This window comes from Eptatretus burgeri, chromosome 2 (genome assembly GCF_056783735.1).
Source record: "Eptatretus burgeri isolate ZD-2024b chromosome 2, Ebu_testis_v1, whole genome shotgun sequence".
NCBI classification, from domain to species: Eukaryota; Metazoa; Chordata; class Myxini; order Myxiniformes; family Myxinidae; genus Eptatretus; species Eptatretus burgeri.
In genome coordinates, this window is record NC_140962.1 from 15,505,087 (window position 1) to 15,523,346 (window position 18,260).

An 18,260-nucleotide genomic window follows, 5' to 3' on the forward strand; every position below is an offset into this window, starting at 1 on the left:
TGAATGTGTAAGAAAGAGTACCTGTACTTTGGGGATTTGGGGGTAGATGGCTAACTGAGTGTGAACGAGCTGTGACTCATGATAATGGCATGGTTCTCGGGGAGCTGGCTGCGTATTGTGTGATTCTGTCTTTGATAATGCATTTTAAAAGGGTTATTGTATGTAGTACTTTTTAACACTGATTTGAGACGTGATAGAAAAATTTATCACCTTCGACCAGTTTCACTCATTTTGCAAGTCATTGCGGATATCACGTGCCTCTCTAATTCACTTACATCCATGGCTTGTGATGATCAGTTTATTTTTATTTTGACAAATAACACATTTCATGATTAACAGAAGTATCCGTAATACTACTAGTATGCCTGGTGTTGGCTTAATGGTTAGGGTGGTGGGCTTGGGATCCTGGGATCCTGAGTTCAAACCCCACTCTCCTGTTGAATTAATACCAGGTGGGGTTAACTCTGCCTGTCATCCTTTTGAGGTCGTCAAAGTGAGTGTCAGCATGCTGGTATCCTGTGTCGGAGTGGCGACCCGTGCAGGATTGTGCCCAGTCGCCAAGGAGACTGCAAAGGCAGCACCAATGCTCTGCACAGAGTATGGTCCCAATGAATGGATGGATGAATACTGCTCGTAGTCAGGATTTGTGCAGCAGACTCATTTGCTGTTGCACCTCAACAAAGCAGCACTCAACACATCTGGAAAAAAATGCTGCGGTCAACAAGCAACCATAATATTTCAACATCAATATTATATGATACTAGACGACCCGTGAACCCGTTGGGTTCCCGCCAACAGCGGTTGATGAAAAAATAATTAAAAAAAAAAAGATAGCTCCAGTGAACTATACTGCTGAGGTTGTTTGCATTGATCAAATTCTCCCGAAGAGTACTTGGATGAATTGGGAATTGATTTTTAATTTTTTTTTTTTTTGCCCGATTTGAACGAAACTTGACACTGCACACTGCAGGCAAATGGTGAGAAAGGTGGGCTGAAAATGTTTGAGCTATCGTGTACCGTTTTGGCTGTATTTCTGGAATATATATATATATATATACATATACACACACACAAGATGAGGAAAGCTGCAAAATTGTTTAAATCCCTATTTTGCGGTGATTTTGGTAGCCATCTGAGATTTATGTAAGTTCGATGATCTCCAATCACATAATTGATGTTGCCAATCGATTCTCCATGGTCAAAAACCCTATATTAGACAGAGATCATTTCTAGCCCTACGACTTGAGAAGATATGTGCATATTTCAATATTTTCAGATACGATAATTTAGGAGTAACGAAAAATCTTTGAGAGGTGCTGGGCTTGCCACCCATACTTTTTCAAATATCTTGGCATATAGAACAAGAAAATCTTGGGTGACGCTGTGCATAAACAATGGACACAAACTCTCCACCCATCCCCGAGTCCAGATTAATGTGTTTACATGAAAATGTTCTGATGAAAAGCTTCTACTGTGTATTTTGGTGTCATTGTCCACCTGACTACTTCCTCATGTGTATCACATCTTTACTGGCACCATGGCAATGCTTGTTGTGTTCAGGACGCCGCTGCATTGTGCTGCATCCTGTAACAGTACCTCTATGTGCCGCCTCCTCGTGGAGTCTGGTGCTGCCCCATTTGCGACGACCCAGAGTGATATGGAAACGGCGGCAGAGAAATGCGACGATTTTGAAGAGGGATATGAAGAATGTTTTCAGTTCCTCTATGGTAAGCAACAGTTCCTCTGGTTTAATGGATGGAATTAAAATATTGTACAAATACTGAGGTGAACATGGTTGTGTTTTAACAGGTGTGCAAGAGAAGATGGGTGTGATGAATAAAGGATTGGTGTATGTGCTTTGGAGTTGGGATGCTGAAGCACCAGACGAGCTTTCCATTCATGAAGGAGAACAGCTGCTGGTGCTGCGTCGTGGGGACAAGGATGAAACAGAATGGTGGTGGCTCCAGCAAGGAGACAAGGAAGGTTACGTACCTCGCAATATGCTCGGGGTAAGCAAGTTTGAGTTGCCTCAAGTTCGACTGACAGTTTATGCTTTGAGATTTTTTTTTTTAAAGGAAAAAAAAAGCTTCATTGTATTTTGTGTAAGTTGCTGAAAAAGCATCAAATAATGAAAGTTCATGAAATTTTTAATACTAGTGCGTGGCCGTACGTGTAAAAAAAAAAAAGAAAAAAAAAAAACTTTCAAACCGCGTGCCAGAAACAACCACACAGGCCATTCCTTTGCTCTCATGTGCCTATATGTGCATGGCCGTAGTGCAAAAAAAAAACTTTCAAACCCTGTGCCAGAAACAACAACCACACAGGCCGTTCCTTAGCTCTCGCGTGCCCGTACGAGCAAAAAAAAACTAAAAAGATTTTTTAAACCGCGTGCCAGAAACAACAACCACAGGCCATTCCTTTGCTCTCGCGTGCCTGTACGAGCAAAAAAAAACTAAAAAAAAATTTTAAACCGCGTGCCAGAAACAACAACCACAGGCCATTCCTTTGCTCTCGCATGCCCGTACGTGCAAAAAAACTAAAAAAAATTAAAACCGCGTGCCAGAAACAACAACCACAGGCCATTCCTTTGCTCTCACATGCCTGTACGTGCAAAAAAAAAAAATTCACTTTCAAACCGTGTGCCAGAAACAACAACCACACAGACCGTTCCTTCGCTCTCGCTTGCCCATACGTGCGTGGCTGTACGTGCAAAAAAAAAAAAACTTTCAAAACCACATAGGCCGTTCCTTCGCTCTCGTAAACGACGACTGGATAGGGCATTGTGTTTATCTATAAATGCTCATAAGAAATTATAATACAGTAAGTCATCACTATCCAGAAGTCTGCACATTGTAACCCGAAATATAATGGGGAACGCGCTCTAACTTGGCCATAACTTGGGAACCACTTGTCCGATTAATTTCAAACCTTCAAAAGGCAAACAAACAGAGATTGCTGGAATTATAGATGGAAGATAGATACTGTGGGTGCAAAACGCCAAGCAACGTGTCCAGTCATTGGTCACTGAGGATCTCTTCCCCAACGGCTATGCCGATGCAGCAATGTGTCCTGTCATTGGTTTGGTAAATAAATGGCCATAACTTGGGAAGCACTTGTCCAATTAATATCAAACCTTGAAAAGGCACATACTCAGGTCCCCAGCAATATACCTGGCAAGTTTCAATTGGATCGGACCAGTGGTTGTCGAGAAACAGCGGTCACAGACAGACACACACACACACACACACACACACAGCTGGAATTATAGATAGATGGATAGCAGGACACTTGTTCAGACTTTGAAGTGAGCCACAGTCACATAATTAGGGACATAGCAAAAATTAGAAGGGTACTCGGTAGAGTGCATAACTCTGCCACGCAATGCCTGATCCACGAGAACATATCTAGCCCAATACATTTTTTAGATATCGTGCCATGTATCATTTTTGGCCCAATCTCTTAATGGTGAAGAATCACTTAAAATTCTCATTGTTGGATCCAGATCTTCACCAAAATCTAATCAGTTCGTCCTTGTCGCACACCGAATCTGTTCACAAAATTTCATCCGGATCCATCCACAACTTTGAGATATCCTGTAGACAAACAGACAAAGGGGTGAAAACAACCTCCACCTTCGGTGGCAGAGGTAAAAAGCTTGGGCCAAAGTGCTGTAAAATAAACCAGTTGACTGGTAGCTTCCCTGTATGTTTCAATTTTGTCACATGAGAAATGAGCAGATGTATAATAGTTAACTTAACCATTCAAATCCCACAATACATTTAATCCTAAAACAGACGGACAATTTATGTTGGTATGATAGCCTCCTAGCCAATTTGGACAGGTCTATCTCAGGACTCGAGTCGGTCTGCAAGGACAACAAATTCTGTTGAACAAATTAACCAGACTTGGTGGCATAATAGTTAGAGAGTCCGCTCTGATTCTCAGAGGTTGGTGGTTTGATTGCGACCCTGGCCAATACATACCAAATTGAAAATGTTACATGCTGCTTCTTTGCTTGATGCTCAGCATTTTGAAAGGATAGAGCACGGACAACCAACCCCCCATCGTTGGGCATGCATGGGGAGGATGCAATTCCTCCATAGTTACCCAGCTGAGTGCATCGAGTCGAACACCAACAGCAGAGTCGAAGGCCAAGATAGAAGCAGACTTGGACAAACAATGGGTGTCGGGAGGAATGGGGGGCAGGAGAGGATGTATGGAGTGGACAAGATGGATACAGAAGGATGCTTGGGGTGGACAAGATGGATAAAGGAAAACAGGAAATTTGGAAGGAGGAAGGACTATGGTGGGGGTGGGTTAACGAGGGTAGAAAAGATCTTGGTTTTGGATTGGGGACGATCCGAAATGGTGATAAACAGCTATCTTGATGATCTGGAGGGTAGAATGAGATTGAAAAGGATGTGGAAGTTTCATAGGTTGGGGTGGGGAGGAACAAACTTGTGGAGGTGAGCAGTGATCCTGGATTTTGGTAGATTCAACAAAAGGGGGTTGATGGTGGACTGTGTGAGTCTTACAGAAATCTATGGGGGTGGGGGGACAAAGCACAAAGAGCAGAGGGTGCAAGACCAGAAATGAGGTGGAAGAAGATAGTGACCACTGACCTGTCGGTGATGGCGAAGTGAGAAGCCCATAAACTCTGCTTCATCAGAAGAGATTCCAATGATCTTGAAGGGCTTGGTTTCCATGAAGTCTCGTGGAGCAAGTTGTTAGGCAGGGGACTCAGTCCAGAGTCCATCAAGCTGCTGATCAAGGCCTTGTAGGTGGATAGGAGATCAGGTGTACCAAAGGAAGGACTTTGTATGACAGAAGATTCCCAGTTGGTTGGCTAGCTTTAGAGGCCAACTTTTAAATGTAGTTTGCCAAATAAAGAAGACTGAATCTCCTCCAAGGATACTGTTTAGAACGTAGATAGGAGGGTTTGCCAGACTGTCCATGAGAGTGAGATTTGTCAGGATTGAAAGACACATTCCAAGTGTTTGACCAGCTTGTGATTTTTTTTTTTTTCAAGGTGTGAAAAGAGGGAAGAGGCTGCAGCCTGCCTATCTGATGGATGAGGGATGTCAGGACAGAGGGTGGAGTCATTAGCAAATACATAGAAGATTTTCCAGAGTCAGAGAGATCATTGATGAAGATCAGGAATAGGACTTGGTCCAGAACGCTGCCTTGGGGCACTCCAGCCTTGACAGGGAGAGGAGATGTAAGGATTCTGTTGAGTTCCACACATTGGCTACAAGAGTAAGAGGAAGTCAATACGCCATGTGTGGAGTTGGCCTTGGATGCCAGAGGCAGACAGTTTGGAGAGCAAGGCAGGATACCCGACTATCAAGAGCACGATATATGTCCAGAGAGACGGCCCTGATCTCATGTTTGATATTGAGGGCCTCCATCCATTGTTGGGCAGGTAGAAGCAGTGTGTCAAAGGTGGAGTGACCTGGTCTGAAACCAAATTGATGATCTGAGATGAGGTTGTTGGAGAAAAGGAATGACTTCATATAAACTGCGATGATGGATTCCATGACCTTGCTCATTATTGGAAGTAAGCTGTTCGGTCTGAAGTTGAGGGAATCTGTTTTTGTACTTTTTATGTGTAGTGCAGTGATGATGGTGGATTTCCAAGCAGATGGAAGATGACTGAACACAAATGACAGGGTGAAAAGGGCAGAGAGGGGACGTGCAAGAGAGCAGGAGAGCAGATTTTTAAGACACGTGATGCAGCAATGCCAACCCTCCCGATTTCATCGGGAGGCTTCCGAAAATTCACCCAAACTCCCGCCCTTACGATCACTATCCTTATCCTCCCGAAATTTTGATATTTTTGCACTGTTCACTAATCAGAATGTACTAGTATGAGAATTGAATGAAAAGCATCGTCTGCTACGTATAGCATGTGGTAACTCCATAACGTTCGCTGCTACCAAATTGTACGTAAAAAAATGCAAATTCAAATGAGGAGCAGCGAAACATTGGGTCTGGATCTCGCTTATGCGATCATGCACTGAGATTTAGTGCATGCGGTATGTGTGCAATACAGTGCATGCGGTATGTATGCACAGTGTATATGCATGCGATACGCTCACTGCATGCAGCTGGGCCGTACCAGCCCGGCGGTCGCGCCCACCGTGCGGTGTTTAACAGCCGCTAGAGTTCTACGAGTCGCGCTGCAGCTGTGGAACATCGACTTCGAAGTTACCGATGCTTCAAGCCCTCGATGTTGATTACGAAATGGCAGAAAAGAAACTACGAAGACCAAGAAATGGTCTCAGAAGTACAAGACCGAATACAGTCTCCAATACCCGTGTATTCGAAAGTCTGAAGAGGAATTCATCATGCGTATTGTACAGTATGCAGCGTTGATATTTCAGTTGAGCACGGAGGTCGCGATGATATTCGGAAGCACTTGGAAGCAAACGGCACACAGACATTGCAAGGAGAGATCTTCGACACGAGTACCGGTACACTTCTGAATTATTTCACCAAACAAGGGACAAGCGAGGAAGAGGATGTTACTGAGCGGAACTTCTCTTTAGTGGATTTATTGTGGAACATAACTTGCCCATATCAGTCTCAGATCATGCTGGACCTCTATTTCAAAAGATGTTTCCAGATTCAAAAGTTGCTTCAAAGTATGGATGTGCAAGAACAAAAAACTTGCAAGATGTGCAAGATGTGCAAGAACAAAAAAAAAAAAAAAAAAAAAAAACGAACAAAAAGCAAGAAAAAAAAAAAAAAAGAACAAAAAAAAAGAACAAGAACAAAGAAGAAAAAAAGAACACTGGTCAACAATTTTTTACTTTCTGAATGTTGTCTAGATTTCTACAAAGTGAATTAGGGTATTCGGGCACTGCTGAATCAGGAAATGGCATCCGTTTCTCTCCATCAGGTCAGGTTTTTTGTGCTAAGTTGATTTGAAAAAAATCAGATCTTGTGACAAAATCAATTACATTTTGTGGCATTATCAGCTGATTTTTGTCAACACATATCATCCTAAACATGTTTTTAAGAAAAAAAAATGTTTTGCCAACAACATTTATTGATTACATGATAGAAACATCGATTACTGTCATCTGAATGGTGGGCATTGATAAAGGTAAGTACAAATAAATTGCATGTTGCGTCACCACTGTTCAAACTTCAGGGCTTGAACTTCCGTTTCTTCGAACTCCTGGAATGTTCAGCGGCAGGGAGGTCTCTCTTCAGATTCCAACAGTAGTCAGCCATCATGACTGCGTCCCAGCGACCCTGATACCTGGTCTCCATCTCCTTCATGTCCTGATGGAATCTCTCCCCCTGCTCGTCACTCATTGAACCCAGGTTCTCAGGAAACCGGTTCATATGTGAAAATAGGTAGTGCATCTTGATGCTCATGTTGCAGTCAGGTTTCTGAAAGCAGTCAGCATGTTGTTGACAAGTTCTGAGTAGTTTCTGGCCTTATTGTTGCCAAGAAAGTTCTTCACTACCAAAACAAATGTATTCCACGCTTCCAGTTCCGCTTCGTTCATTGAGTTTTGAACTCTGGATCTCTGATGAGCTGATGGATCTGAGAACCATCAAAGATGCCAGCTTTCAACTTCTCCATGGTCAATCCTGGAAAAGCCTGGCACAAGTAAGTGAAGCAGTCACCATCTTTGTCCAGAGCCTTGGTGAACTGCTTGATTAAGCCGAGCTTGATGTGCAGCGGTGGGAAGAGTATTCTGTCTCTGTCCACCAGAGGGTCGTTGATGACGTTTCTTTCTTTGCATGGCACCAATTCCTCCGCACAGGCCAGTCCTTCTTCGTGTAATGCTGAGCACGGTCCCTACTATCCCACATGCACAGAAAACATGGGTACTTGGTGAAGCCAGACTGTTGTCCCAACAAAAAGTTCACCATCTTCAGGTCAACACAAATAAACCACTTATGCTGATCATAACCAATTTTCTCCAGCACGTACTTCACGCTTCATACTTCTCCTTCAGTGTAGTCGAGTGAGCAATGGGTACAGAGGCAAACTGGTTGCCGTTGTGTAGCAGAACACATTTCAGTGATCGCTTGCTGCTGTCAATGAACAGTCTCCAATCTTTGGGTTCGTACTGTGGCACTCCAAGCTTGAGCAGAAGCGCATGTCATAAATTGGCGCATGTAGGTATTGTACATTCTTCAGAGTTCGTTATTTCAAGAAATACAACTTTTTTGTATCACATTATTACAAAATCTGCCCCATTAACTTTAGTTTTGATCCACGAACTTTATGCTTTGCCTCACCAATTTTGGAAGATTTTGAGGTTTTATGACTTCAAACTGATCCCTTTTCGACATAATCACCTAGAACTATCGTACCTGAATACTTCTTGTCATTAAAATAATTATTTCCAATCAAAACAATTATTTGACATGACATTTTACCCCCACCAACTTCTTCTAAAATACTCCACACATGCGTACATGTGAACAAATATGTAAAAAACGACATGTGGCCATATCTCAAAAACTTGACCTGATTGAACAAAACTAATGTGAGTTTTGGATTCAGCGCATCAGATTCGTCCTAAATCAGCTTAAAAAATGCAGACAACAAATTTGTTGTTGACCAGTGTAATTGGTGAGTTGTCAAATGTTACTGCTTCATCTATTGCCGATATTGCTAGACTAGCTCCATTTAGCCTAGCTACAGACAGTAGCAATGACAGTGGTGAGGGCCCAGCTATATCCTGTCCTGATTTAGGTACTATGACAACAGTGCTGGGATTGTGAAGCAAGGTTTGCTAAGTTTGCCTGCGTGCAAACAAGATTCCACTGGAGAAAACATTTTCAAACTGCTTGATCATGAGTTCAGTGACAGGAAAATTCCGTGGGGAAATTGTGTTTCCTTTTGTGCTGATAATGCCTCTGTCATGGTGGGCAAGCACAAAGGAGTCGCTGCTTATATCCACAAACAAAATCCAGAGTGCTACATCATGGGATGCCCTTGCCATATGATGCACAATACGGCCAAGAAGGCGGCTCAGGCCTTCCCCATTGAATTAGATGACTTTCTCATCGATATTTACTACTACTTGGACAAAAGTAGTAAACGCGTCAAAGGAGTGAAAGCACTGCAAGAACTCTGTGATGCCCCGACACACAAAGATTCTGAAGCATGTCGCAACAAGGTGGCTGTCCCTTGGTCAGTGCCTAGAACAGGCTGATTGAACAGTGGGAGCCACTTCGCCTCTTCTTCAAAGAAGAAGTCCGAAGAAAAAATGCACCCAACTGTAGCCAAGACTCTAACAACGAGCAAGAAGGACGGCACTGTATCTACTGCCAGTACTGGCACTGCAGGATCAAGCACTAGTGGAGCAGCATTCACCACTACCACTGCAGTATCTGCTGCGAAGAAGACAGCAGGGACAGCACCAAAACCAATGCTGAGAGCAGGTAGCATCACCGCCCCTTCATCACGTTCATCTACAAAGCAGAATCCTTCAGAGTCGAGAAAGACTGTGATAGTCCCATCTACAGGCAAAGAAGGACCCAAGTTAAGTTCTGCTTTTGCCAAATCACTTGATAGAAGCTCAGCAAAACCTTCGAATCAGAGGTCTTCTTCCTTGGCTGCACCTACCTCAAGCTCTCTCCTCAAACGTAAAATTGGATCTGGTACTACGAGTCTGACCTCTTCTGCTGGCAGTAAACGCAAGCGTGATCTCCCTGCGGCTAAGTGTACTCTACGAGTTCTACAACTAAAAGCGCATCTTCCTCAAACACAGTGCAGGAATCTAGAGAAAAACGCGTCAACAGGATGTTCTTATGTCCACAAACAAAACTCTTTTGTTCCTTCCTGCGATATGCTAACAAGGTTTTTGAGAAGGGAATCTTCTGCTCCAAAGAGACAGAACCCTGTATTCATCTCCTGATCTTGGTCTTCTGGTCTTCTGAATTGAATGGTCTTCTGAAAGATATCTTCGTACGGTTTTGAAACCATCGGTGTCATCGGTTGCTCTGGTAAATGTACCCTTCTCTGACAGAAATCATCAGAAGAATGATGAGGACCTCATGATTGGGAACGATGCCAAACTGTATATGAGGGAACAAAGGAGTCTCAAGAAATCCACCTTCACTCTGAGTGAGTCAGACATCCAAGGTTTCTTCAGTGCAGTTCGCTCATATTATGTGAAAGCCTGCAATTACATCTTCAAAACCTGGCCGCTAGGTGATGAATTAGCCAAGCATGCTCAGGTGCTGGATGTTAAGCTACACCAAGAAGTGGGGTTTGACTGTGTGGAGTTTTTCATCAAGAAATTCCCCTGTCTGTTCAGTGGCGGTGATAGTGACATAGACAGTCTTGAGAGTGAATTCGCTCACTACCAGGCAGACGCCTCCCATAGCTACACTTGCTACTGAGACAGTGAGAGTGGATGAGCAGTGGCATCGGACATCACAGCTCACAGACCCGTGCACTGGAGCCAAGAAGTATCTAATTTGAGCAAAGTGATGAAGGGAATCTTGGTCATTCCTCATTCGAAACGCATCATGTGACGGGCACTCAGTCTTGTACGGAAGAATCATACTGAATTTCGTCCCAATTTAGTGTCAAAACCCTGGAAGCTCTCTCTTAATTGAAAAACTAGCTCATAACACCCCTTGCTACCAGAGAGAATACAGCAAAGACATAATCAGAAGGGCTAAAGAGCCACACAGCTGTCACTCAGCAAAGCTGCCATGGAAAAAGCAAGCAGCAGTAGTACCAGCCAGTAAGGTAAGAAAAATATTGCTTCTTTTGTGCTTTTTGTTAATCTTTGATTGTCCCTAACACTAATATTAACATACATGTAACATTAAAAAGTGCACAATTTTCCCCTTTTTTTGTTCAAAAAGTGGGAATTCTTAACATGTTAAATGCTCCAAAATAGGGCTCAGAGGGCACTAGAGAGCGTCTAGAACCCCAGAGCTTCCAGGGCCCTAAGGCGGGCCATGGACCCCGGCGCAAGGGTCGAGCGCTCCGCGCTCGAGATGTGCGCTTGGCGCACATAATTTGGTGTCGGTTGAAAATCCTCCCTAATTCTGATTTCCAAAAGTTGGCATCTCTGGTGATGATGCCGTCTCATCCAGTGGCAGAGTCGAGGGTTGAAAGAAACTTCTCCACCTTCTCAGGTGTAAAAGACAGAGTCCAGGAGCAGTTGGGGAATGAGGGGTTGGGACAACATTTGGAAGCAAACACAGAAATGAGGCATTCACTCTTCTCACGAGCAGAGCTGGCTGTTGTGTCATTTGAATTAAAGGAAAGACTGGAAGGGGAGCGTAAATACACCAGAGACAGATGTAACAAGGCACCACCAGATTTTGGAGGATGGACACAAGTTTGATAATTAATTCTCGAGGTTGGACAAATGTTTTCTGACTTCCTTGTTTTGGACTTTTTGGAATGCACTGAGAATTCCCCTTGGTCGGATTATTCTTCCAGGAAGAGAAGATAAGTTGTTTCAGTTGCAACTGCCTTAACACAAAATTCAGTGCGTCATTGGCAGGAAGATGAATCAGAGAGATAGAGATATTTGGATGAATTCCAAGGCTGAGTTCACATCAGGAGCAGTATATATGGGAGACCAGTCCTGAAGAGAGATGGCTGCTTTGCAGTCCCTGCCAATCAGCTTGGGTGAAATGCCAGACTTGCCAACATTGTGGCAGCTCAAAAAATAGCCAGAGATGTTGACTTTTCCAAGCACATGATCAGAGGAAGAGCAGCAGACATTTGTGGGAAAGTTCGTCAGTCCTGTGGAGTCACAGAAGTCTTTTGCTGAAGTGCCATGGCAGGTGAGAGGCACCAACACCCAGCCAAGTTGCATGGTGACAATTGAAATCACCACTTGTGAGGAAGAGAGAGTTTGGATGAGTGGTTAAAAGTTTGTCTATGTTGTCTAAATGGAGATGGCGCTGTTAGGATGGTGCAACACACATACGAATGAGAGGTGGGGTGGAGGGGAAGTCACAGCCACAGGTACTCCTTGGGGACGATCCTTGGGGGTTCGGAGGTGTAAGATCAATACAAGGACAGTGGGGAATTGAGTTTTTGATGTAAAGTGCAACTCCACCACCAGGGTGTAGTCCAGGCCCATTAAATCAGAGAAGAAAATTAACAGGGAGAGACACTGAGTCAGGGACGTCCTGTGGGAGGAAGGATTCTATTAAACAAATGATGTCTGCTTTGTCAGCAGCAGTCTGGATTGAGATGTCAGGTTAGAGTGGACGCCTCAGATATTTGAGGTTCACAAAGTTAGAGATTAGGGGTGGGGGAGGCTTTGTGAGGGCAAGGTGAGGCTTTTTGGGGGGTTAAGGGGGGAGATTTGAGTGCGCGGAGTGTGGGGTGTGGGGGAAGCATGGAGAGGGTGGGTAGGGTGAGGAGGGATGCAGAAAGAGGGGACATGAAGCTTTGATGAGGGGGTGGATATTTTTCTTGACTCCAAATTCCCAATTTTCACAAACGGAGATAAAGATCGTGGGATGGGGGATTAGAATGCTTGTTAAATGCACAGAGAAATGCTGCGCTGTATGAGTGGGGTGGTGGTGGTGGGGCGAGGGGTGGAGGTAAGGGGATGGTTGGGGGGGGGTTGTGGGTTGGTGGATTAGGTTGTGGGTTGGTGTTGGGTTGTCGGTGACTAAACAGTCTCCCCCACCAAGTTTCTTGGTGAGGAGGGTGAAGGGATATGGACAGCCAGCAGGATGAACAAAACCTGTCAAAGGGCGGAGGAGCTCCTTGTGAGCAAACGGCCATCCATGTCTAGTGCCAACTGTGTCTGCGGACATCCTCCTGCATTTGGGTTACTTCTTATTAGGAGGTTGGTGGTAGGATTTGAACTCCGGCCACAGTAAAACCCTTCATTCCGCAAAACATTCCAGAAGCATAAAAAAAAATCTGAAAACCCACTCAGTAGGAGTACCTCCTGTGCAGCTTACCTTCGCAGGGCAGCTCACCAGATGACAGGATTGGGGCAAAGCCTTTGGGACCCCCAATCTTTGATGATCGGAGGGAAACCCTGGAGTAACATTCCCGGATCAGATTGTGGGAGAGTGTCGGGGTGGTGCTGAGGTGTCGTCCACCAGACGGTGGTCTCCTTGAATTAACCTGAGGTGGTCCCTTCGGGTGGGTGCCTGGAATGTCCTATCCCTAAGAGAGGATGATCACCTGTCTCTGTTATCTGAGCTCGAGCGTTTGGACATCAGTATTGCAGCACTCTGAGATTTGGAGACTGGACTGCGGCGAGATCATGGCGGGTGGTTCCACCTACTATTGGTCTGGTCGCTCTGATAGTTGCCATGCCCAAGGAGTTGCTGAAGCTGTGTCCAATAAGCTGACTCCAATGATAATTGAGGTAACACCGGTCAACGAGCGTATTATGAGATTAAGGATTCGTCACTCCTTAGGTGTCATTTCCCTGGTCTCTGAATATGCTCCGACTGAGGCGAGTAATCTCACTGTGAAGGATGCCTTCTACGCCACGCTCGAGTCTGTGGTTGATCAGTGCCCCAGGTGAGATACACTTCTTGTCTTGGGGGATTTCATTGCATCAACTGGAACTGATAGGGATGACTGAGACATGTGTTGGTCCCCATGGGTCTGGAACTGTGAACAAGAACAGCACTAAGTTCCTTGACTTTGCAAGAAGTCATAGACTTAGAGTGGTCGGTCCATGATTTCAGTGCCCACAAGCTCATCGCTGGAATTGGTATTCCAACATTGGTGGTACGGCAAAGGAGATTGACCATGTGCTTGTTGATGGTCGCTGGAGGATGATTCAGAACCGCAGGGTCCACCAGAGTGCTCAGGTCCTCAATCCTGACCACCGGCTTGTTGTAGCAACTCTTACGTTGTATTTTAAATCCAGGAGAATGGTAACATCCCAGCCTTGGCTGGATGTTGGCAAGCTCAGGGATGAGAGGGTAGCTGAGGAGTTTGGGAACAGGATGAAGAGATTTTGGGGGTCTGGGTGCTTTGGGGGATCTTGAAGAGTTGTGGAGTGCCTTCAAGACAACCGTCCTTGAAGTTGCCGGTCGATGTCTTGGAGCTCACTGGAGGGCGAAGAAGAATTTTGTCTCTCGGGACACTGGATACCATTGCCCACAGTCACAGAGCCAGGCTGAATGGCAGAGCTGAGCTGTTCAGGGAGCTAAGGCGTAAAACTGTACATGCATTAAGGGTGGACAAGGAGGCCGATGTGCGAGGAATCTGAAGGGGTAGAGCATCACCTGTGGACAAGTGATTCTCAGCCTGCTTACAGGGGAATTCGCGCATTGCGTTCGTCCAAGCCCGTCTCTCGGTGTACTGCAGTTAGAGCAGAGGGTGGTGGGCTCTTGACAAAGGAGTCCGAAGTGAAGGCCCGCTGGGCTGGTTACTTTGAACGGTTGGACCAGGCTGATCTCCAGCTGTCGAGTTGGACGTCAAGGGTGTTACAATCCCGATTGTTGACCCTCCAATCAACTGTGATCCACCTTCATTTGTGCAAACACAGGCTGCAGTGAACCGGTTGAAATGGGGTAAAACTCCAGCAATCTGTGGCATCCATGCTGAACTTCTCAAGGCTGGTGGAAATGCTTCACTCGTGTCGTTGCATGCAGTTCTGTGCTCTGCCTGGAACACAGGCATCATCCCAACTGACTGGAGGAGGGGCCTTGTTATCCCTCTCTGGAAAAGGAAGGGTGATCGCCAAGACTGCAACAACTACCGAGGGGTGACGCTGCTCTCAGTGCCGGGAAAGGTCTTTGCTCGGATAATTCTTGATAGGGTTCGCCACCTTCTGCTTGAGCACCAGCATCCAGAGCAGTCAGGCTTTACACAAAAAGGTCAACGATTGACCATACCTTTGCTCTTCGTATCCTCACTGAACGCAGCCGAGAGTTTCGGAAGGGGCTGCTTGCAGCCGATGTTGATCTCTGTAAAGCATTAAATTCAGTGAATCGGGATGCCCTCTGGAGGATTCTTGGTCTTCGTGGGGTGCCACCAAAACTGATTGATCTGATGTCTGAACTCTACTCTGGTACTGAGAGTGCTATGAGATGTGGTGGTAACATCTCTGACTTATTTCCAGTTGTTACTGGAGTTCATCATGGGTGTGTTCTGCCCCCCACACTTTTCAGCACTTGTATGGACTGGATTCTGGGGAGGATGTCAGAGACATCAAGCTGTGGTGACATCGATTGGGAATGTCAAGATCTCTGACCTTGATTTCACAGATGATGCAGTAATCTTTGCAGAGACTCTAGATAGCCTTTTTGGGGCCCTCGAGGTGCTGAGTGGGAGTCTGAGCCGCTGAGATTACGGGTTTCTTGGGTCAAAACTAAGATCCAGGCTTTCAATGATATCTTGGATGCTGCTATCCTGTCTGTACCCATTTGTGGTGAGGATGTTGAGGTCATGGAGAGATTCACTTACCTTGGCAGTGATATTCATGTCTCTGCTGGCTGTGTCCCAGAGGTCAACAGACGTCTGGGTCAGGCCTGGGAGTCATGGATTTACTGGATCATGGGGTGTGGCGCTTCCGGTACCTGTGTGGGAGGACGAAAGTTCAAGTCTTCAGGTCCTTGGTGCTTTCAGTCTTGCTCTACAGATGTGAGACTTGGACTCTGACCAGGGATCTGAGATGGAGACTTAATTCCTTTGTTACCAGGTCTCTTCAGAGAATCCTTGGCTTTCACTGGTCGAACTTTTTGTCCAACGAGCAGTTGCTGGGAGAGACTCAAATGAGATTTGTTAACTGTATCGTCCGTGAGCATCAGCTGCGGCTGTATGGACATGTTGCTCGTTTTCCTGATGCTGATCCTGCTCACCAGATTCTCTCCACGAGGGAACCTCATGAGTGGAGGAGACCAATAAGGCCGACCTTGTGCCTCATGGTTGCAGCAGGTTGATCGGCATCTCAAGGAGATGGGGATGGGCCAGGCATCTGCCTGTGGGATGGCCAGACGGGGGCCCCTGGAGTTCCGGCAGAAGGTGAACGCAGTGATGCACTGCTCTGGCACATGCTCTCATACCTGACTGGGATTAGGTGCAGAGCAGACAAACTCCTCAGAAAAAAAAAAGTATTTGAAGAAGACGACGTATCGTGGTGAACATGTGAAGCAATTATGGAGGAGATAAGGGTTGAAATGCATTCTTTAAAAAAAAAAAATTTTGATGAGCAGGAGGTACAGTGGTGTTGAGGAAAAGCAAGATACAATAGGATGGCTGCACAATTTCTATCAAGGGAAGGCCTTCAAGAAGAAGAAGAAGCCTTGACAAAATGAACAAATTAACGATATTGCATGGGATAAAAACAGCAATACTCTCCAAAGAATGACAACACAAAACGTGATGAATCCGGTTCGGAAAACTCAACTTTTGTTTGGTGGAAGTGGCAGCTGCAGATTCGACCAACCACATGGAAAAATCCTCGAACAGGAAATCTGAATGACAGGTTAATTGGAAGGAGACACATGACAACAAACATAAATTGACCATAACAGCGAATGGAGGCAGATAAATATATAAATAAAGCACACCCGGTATAATGAAAATGATCTCTTACAGGAAGAGAACATGTGCCTGGTGTTGGCCTAATGGTTAGGGTGGCGGGCTTGGAATCCTGCTCGGCCATTGAATTAATACCAGGTGCGGTTGACTCAGCCTGTCATCCTTCTGAGGTCAGCAAAATGAGTACTAGCTTGCTGGGATGATTGAGCCATTCGAGTATCCTGCGTCAGAACGACGACCCATCCAGGATTGTGCCCAATTGCCCAGAAGACTGTTTCGGCAACACCGACACTGTACAGAGAATGGTCCCAATGGATGGATGGATGGATGGAGGAAGAGAACATATGAACACACAATGGGGGGGGGGGGAGTGTGCCAATCCCAAATTGCTGAAGTATAGCTGTATCGCTGAAGTCATAGCAGTGATAGAGGCTTCTATCCTCTTCTCTTGCAAGTCTATCTCTCTTTCCGATTCTTGGTTCAACAATTCCTGCTCTCCGGCCATTCGTGCAAGGGATGTGGCATATCGGACATGGAAAAACTCTTCTTCCTCCGACTCGCATTCAGCTTTCATAAATGCCAGGAATCATTGCAAGCATGTTATTCGTGAGATGAAGCATTCCTTTATCCAAAAGAATTGTGACAACCTCTCATCTTCTTCCACTAATAGATCTTAACCAAAAGTATCTCCAACAACTTCTGTCTCTCTACCTTTCCCTGCTTTTCCATTCCGATGATACCAACGCTGTCTCTCTGACTGATAAAGCAATTATTTGTGGTTCTCTTTTCTCCTCTATCTCCACATTGGAGGACTCTAACATTCCAACTCTCCTTGATCCACCCCTGTACCAATCCTATGTCCCTCCTTATAATCTCTTTTCATGCAGTCAAAAAAGTACTCCTTTCTGGACAAAAGGTGTATGGACAAGATGGCATTCTTCCTCATGTCTTGAAGGAGTGTGTTTCTGAACTTGCACCCATGCTTTCTCATTTGTTTTGATTTTGTTTAAAAACCCAAACTTTTCCTCTTTCCTGGAAATGTTCCTTGGTATAACCTATTTTAAAGAAGGGTGATCGTTCAAACCCTTCCACCTTCCGTCCTATTACTCTGACTTCTACCATTTCCAAAGTTTTTGAATGTCTTCTCAATTCCCATTCCCTGAAGCATCTTGAATCTGTCTTCTATCTGACCATCAACATGACTTTCGCAAGGGACGATCTACCAGTGATATCCTTTGACATTACGAATGTCTGGGCTTCTTCGCTGAGAGACTTTGGGGAATCCTTTGTTGTGGGCCTTGATATCAAAATCCTTTTGACAGGGTCTGATATCTAAGCTTCCCTCCTCCTTCACTTTGCTCTCTCATATCGAGCTTTCTCTCTCCGTAATTGTTGATGGTTCAACATTTCCCTCCTTATCAACAGCGCATCAGGGGGAGTTGGAATTTTCAATCCCATGGTGTCCCTCGGGGTTCTGTCCTGTCTCCAACACTCTTCCTTCTTTTTATCAATGACCTTTCTTCAACAAATAACCAAATGCACTTGTACGCCGATGACTCAACATTACATTCCTCCATGTTTTTCCCATCTGCTCCATGTTCCCCTCACTCAATCAACATCTCATTTCATCACAGCCACCTCCTTTAGATTTGGATTGGACAAGACTTCCCAGTGGGGTAAATGTAATCAAGTTAAGTTTAATGCTTCCAAAACTCAATTTCTTCCCATCTCTCTCTAAAACTCCTCCCAACTCTCCAATATACTTTGAAAGCTCCACAATTAC

General features: G+C 45.1%; 2 protein-coding genes across 12 annotated transcripts in view; one reads left to right on the forward strand and one right to left on the reverse strand.

Annotated features, from left to right (window-relative positions):
* The window catches only part of LOC147031472 (apoptosis-stimulating of p53 protein 1-like), a 135,350-nt gene that overhangs the window by 108,611 nt on the left and 8,479 nt on the right, over window positions 1–18,260 (forward strand). For all 9 annotated transcript variants that reach the window (XM_085863627.1, XM_085863670.1, XM_085863655.1 and 6 more), the window contains 2 exons: window positions 1,561–1,727; window positions 1,810–2,009. In XM_085863627.1, the coding sequence (XP_085719753.1) occupies window positions 1,561–1,727; window positions 1,810–2,009 (367 nt within the window). The remainder of the gene's footprint in view (window positions 1–1,560; window positions 1,728–1,809; window positions 2,010–18,260) is intronic.
* Window positions 302–18,260, reverse strand: part of LOC147031473 (U2 small nuclear ribonucleoprotein B''-like) — a 121,004-nt gene continuing 103,045 nt past the window's right edge. For 2 of the 3 annotated variants that reach the window (XM_085863784.1, XM_085863791.1), the window contains exon 7: window positions 14,950–16,410. Coding sequence is in view for 1 of the 3 variants with exons in the window: in XM_085863757.1 (XP_085719883.1) it covers window positions 638–698 (61 nt within the window). In the remaining 2 variants the exon portion in view is untranslated. Of the gene's footprint in view, window positions 699–14,949; window positions 16,411–18,260 lie in introns of those variants that run through there. The other variant, XM_085863757.1, reaches the window with a different exon arrangement.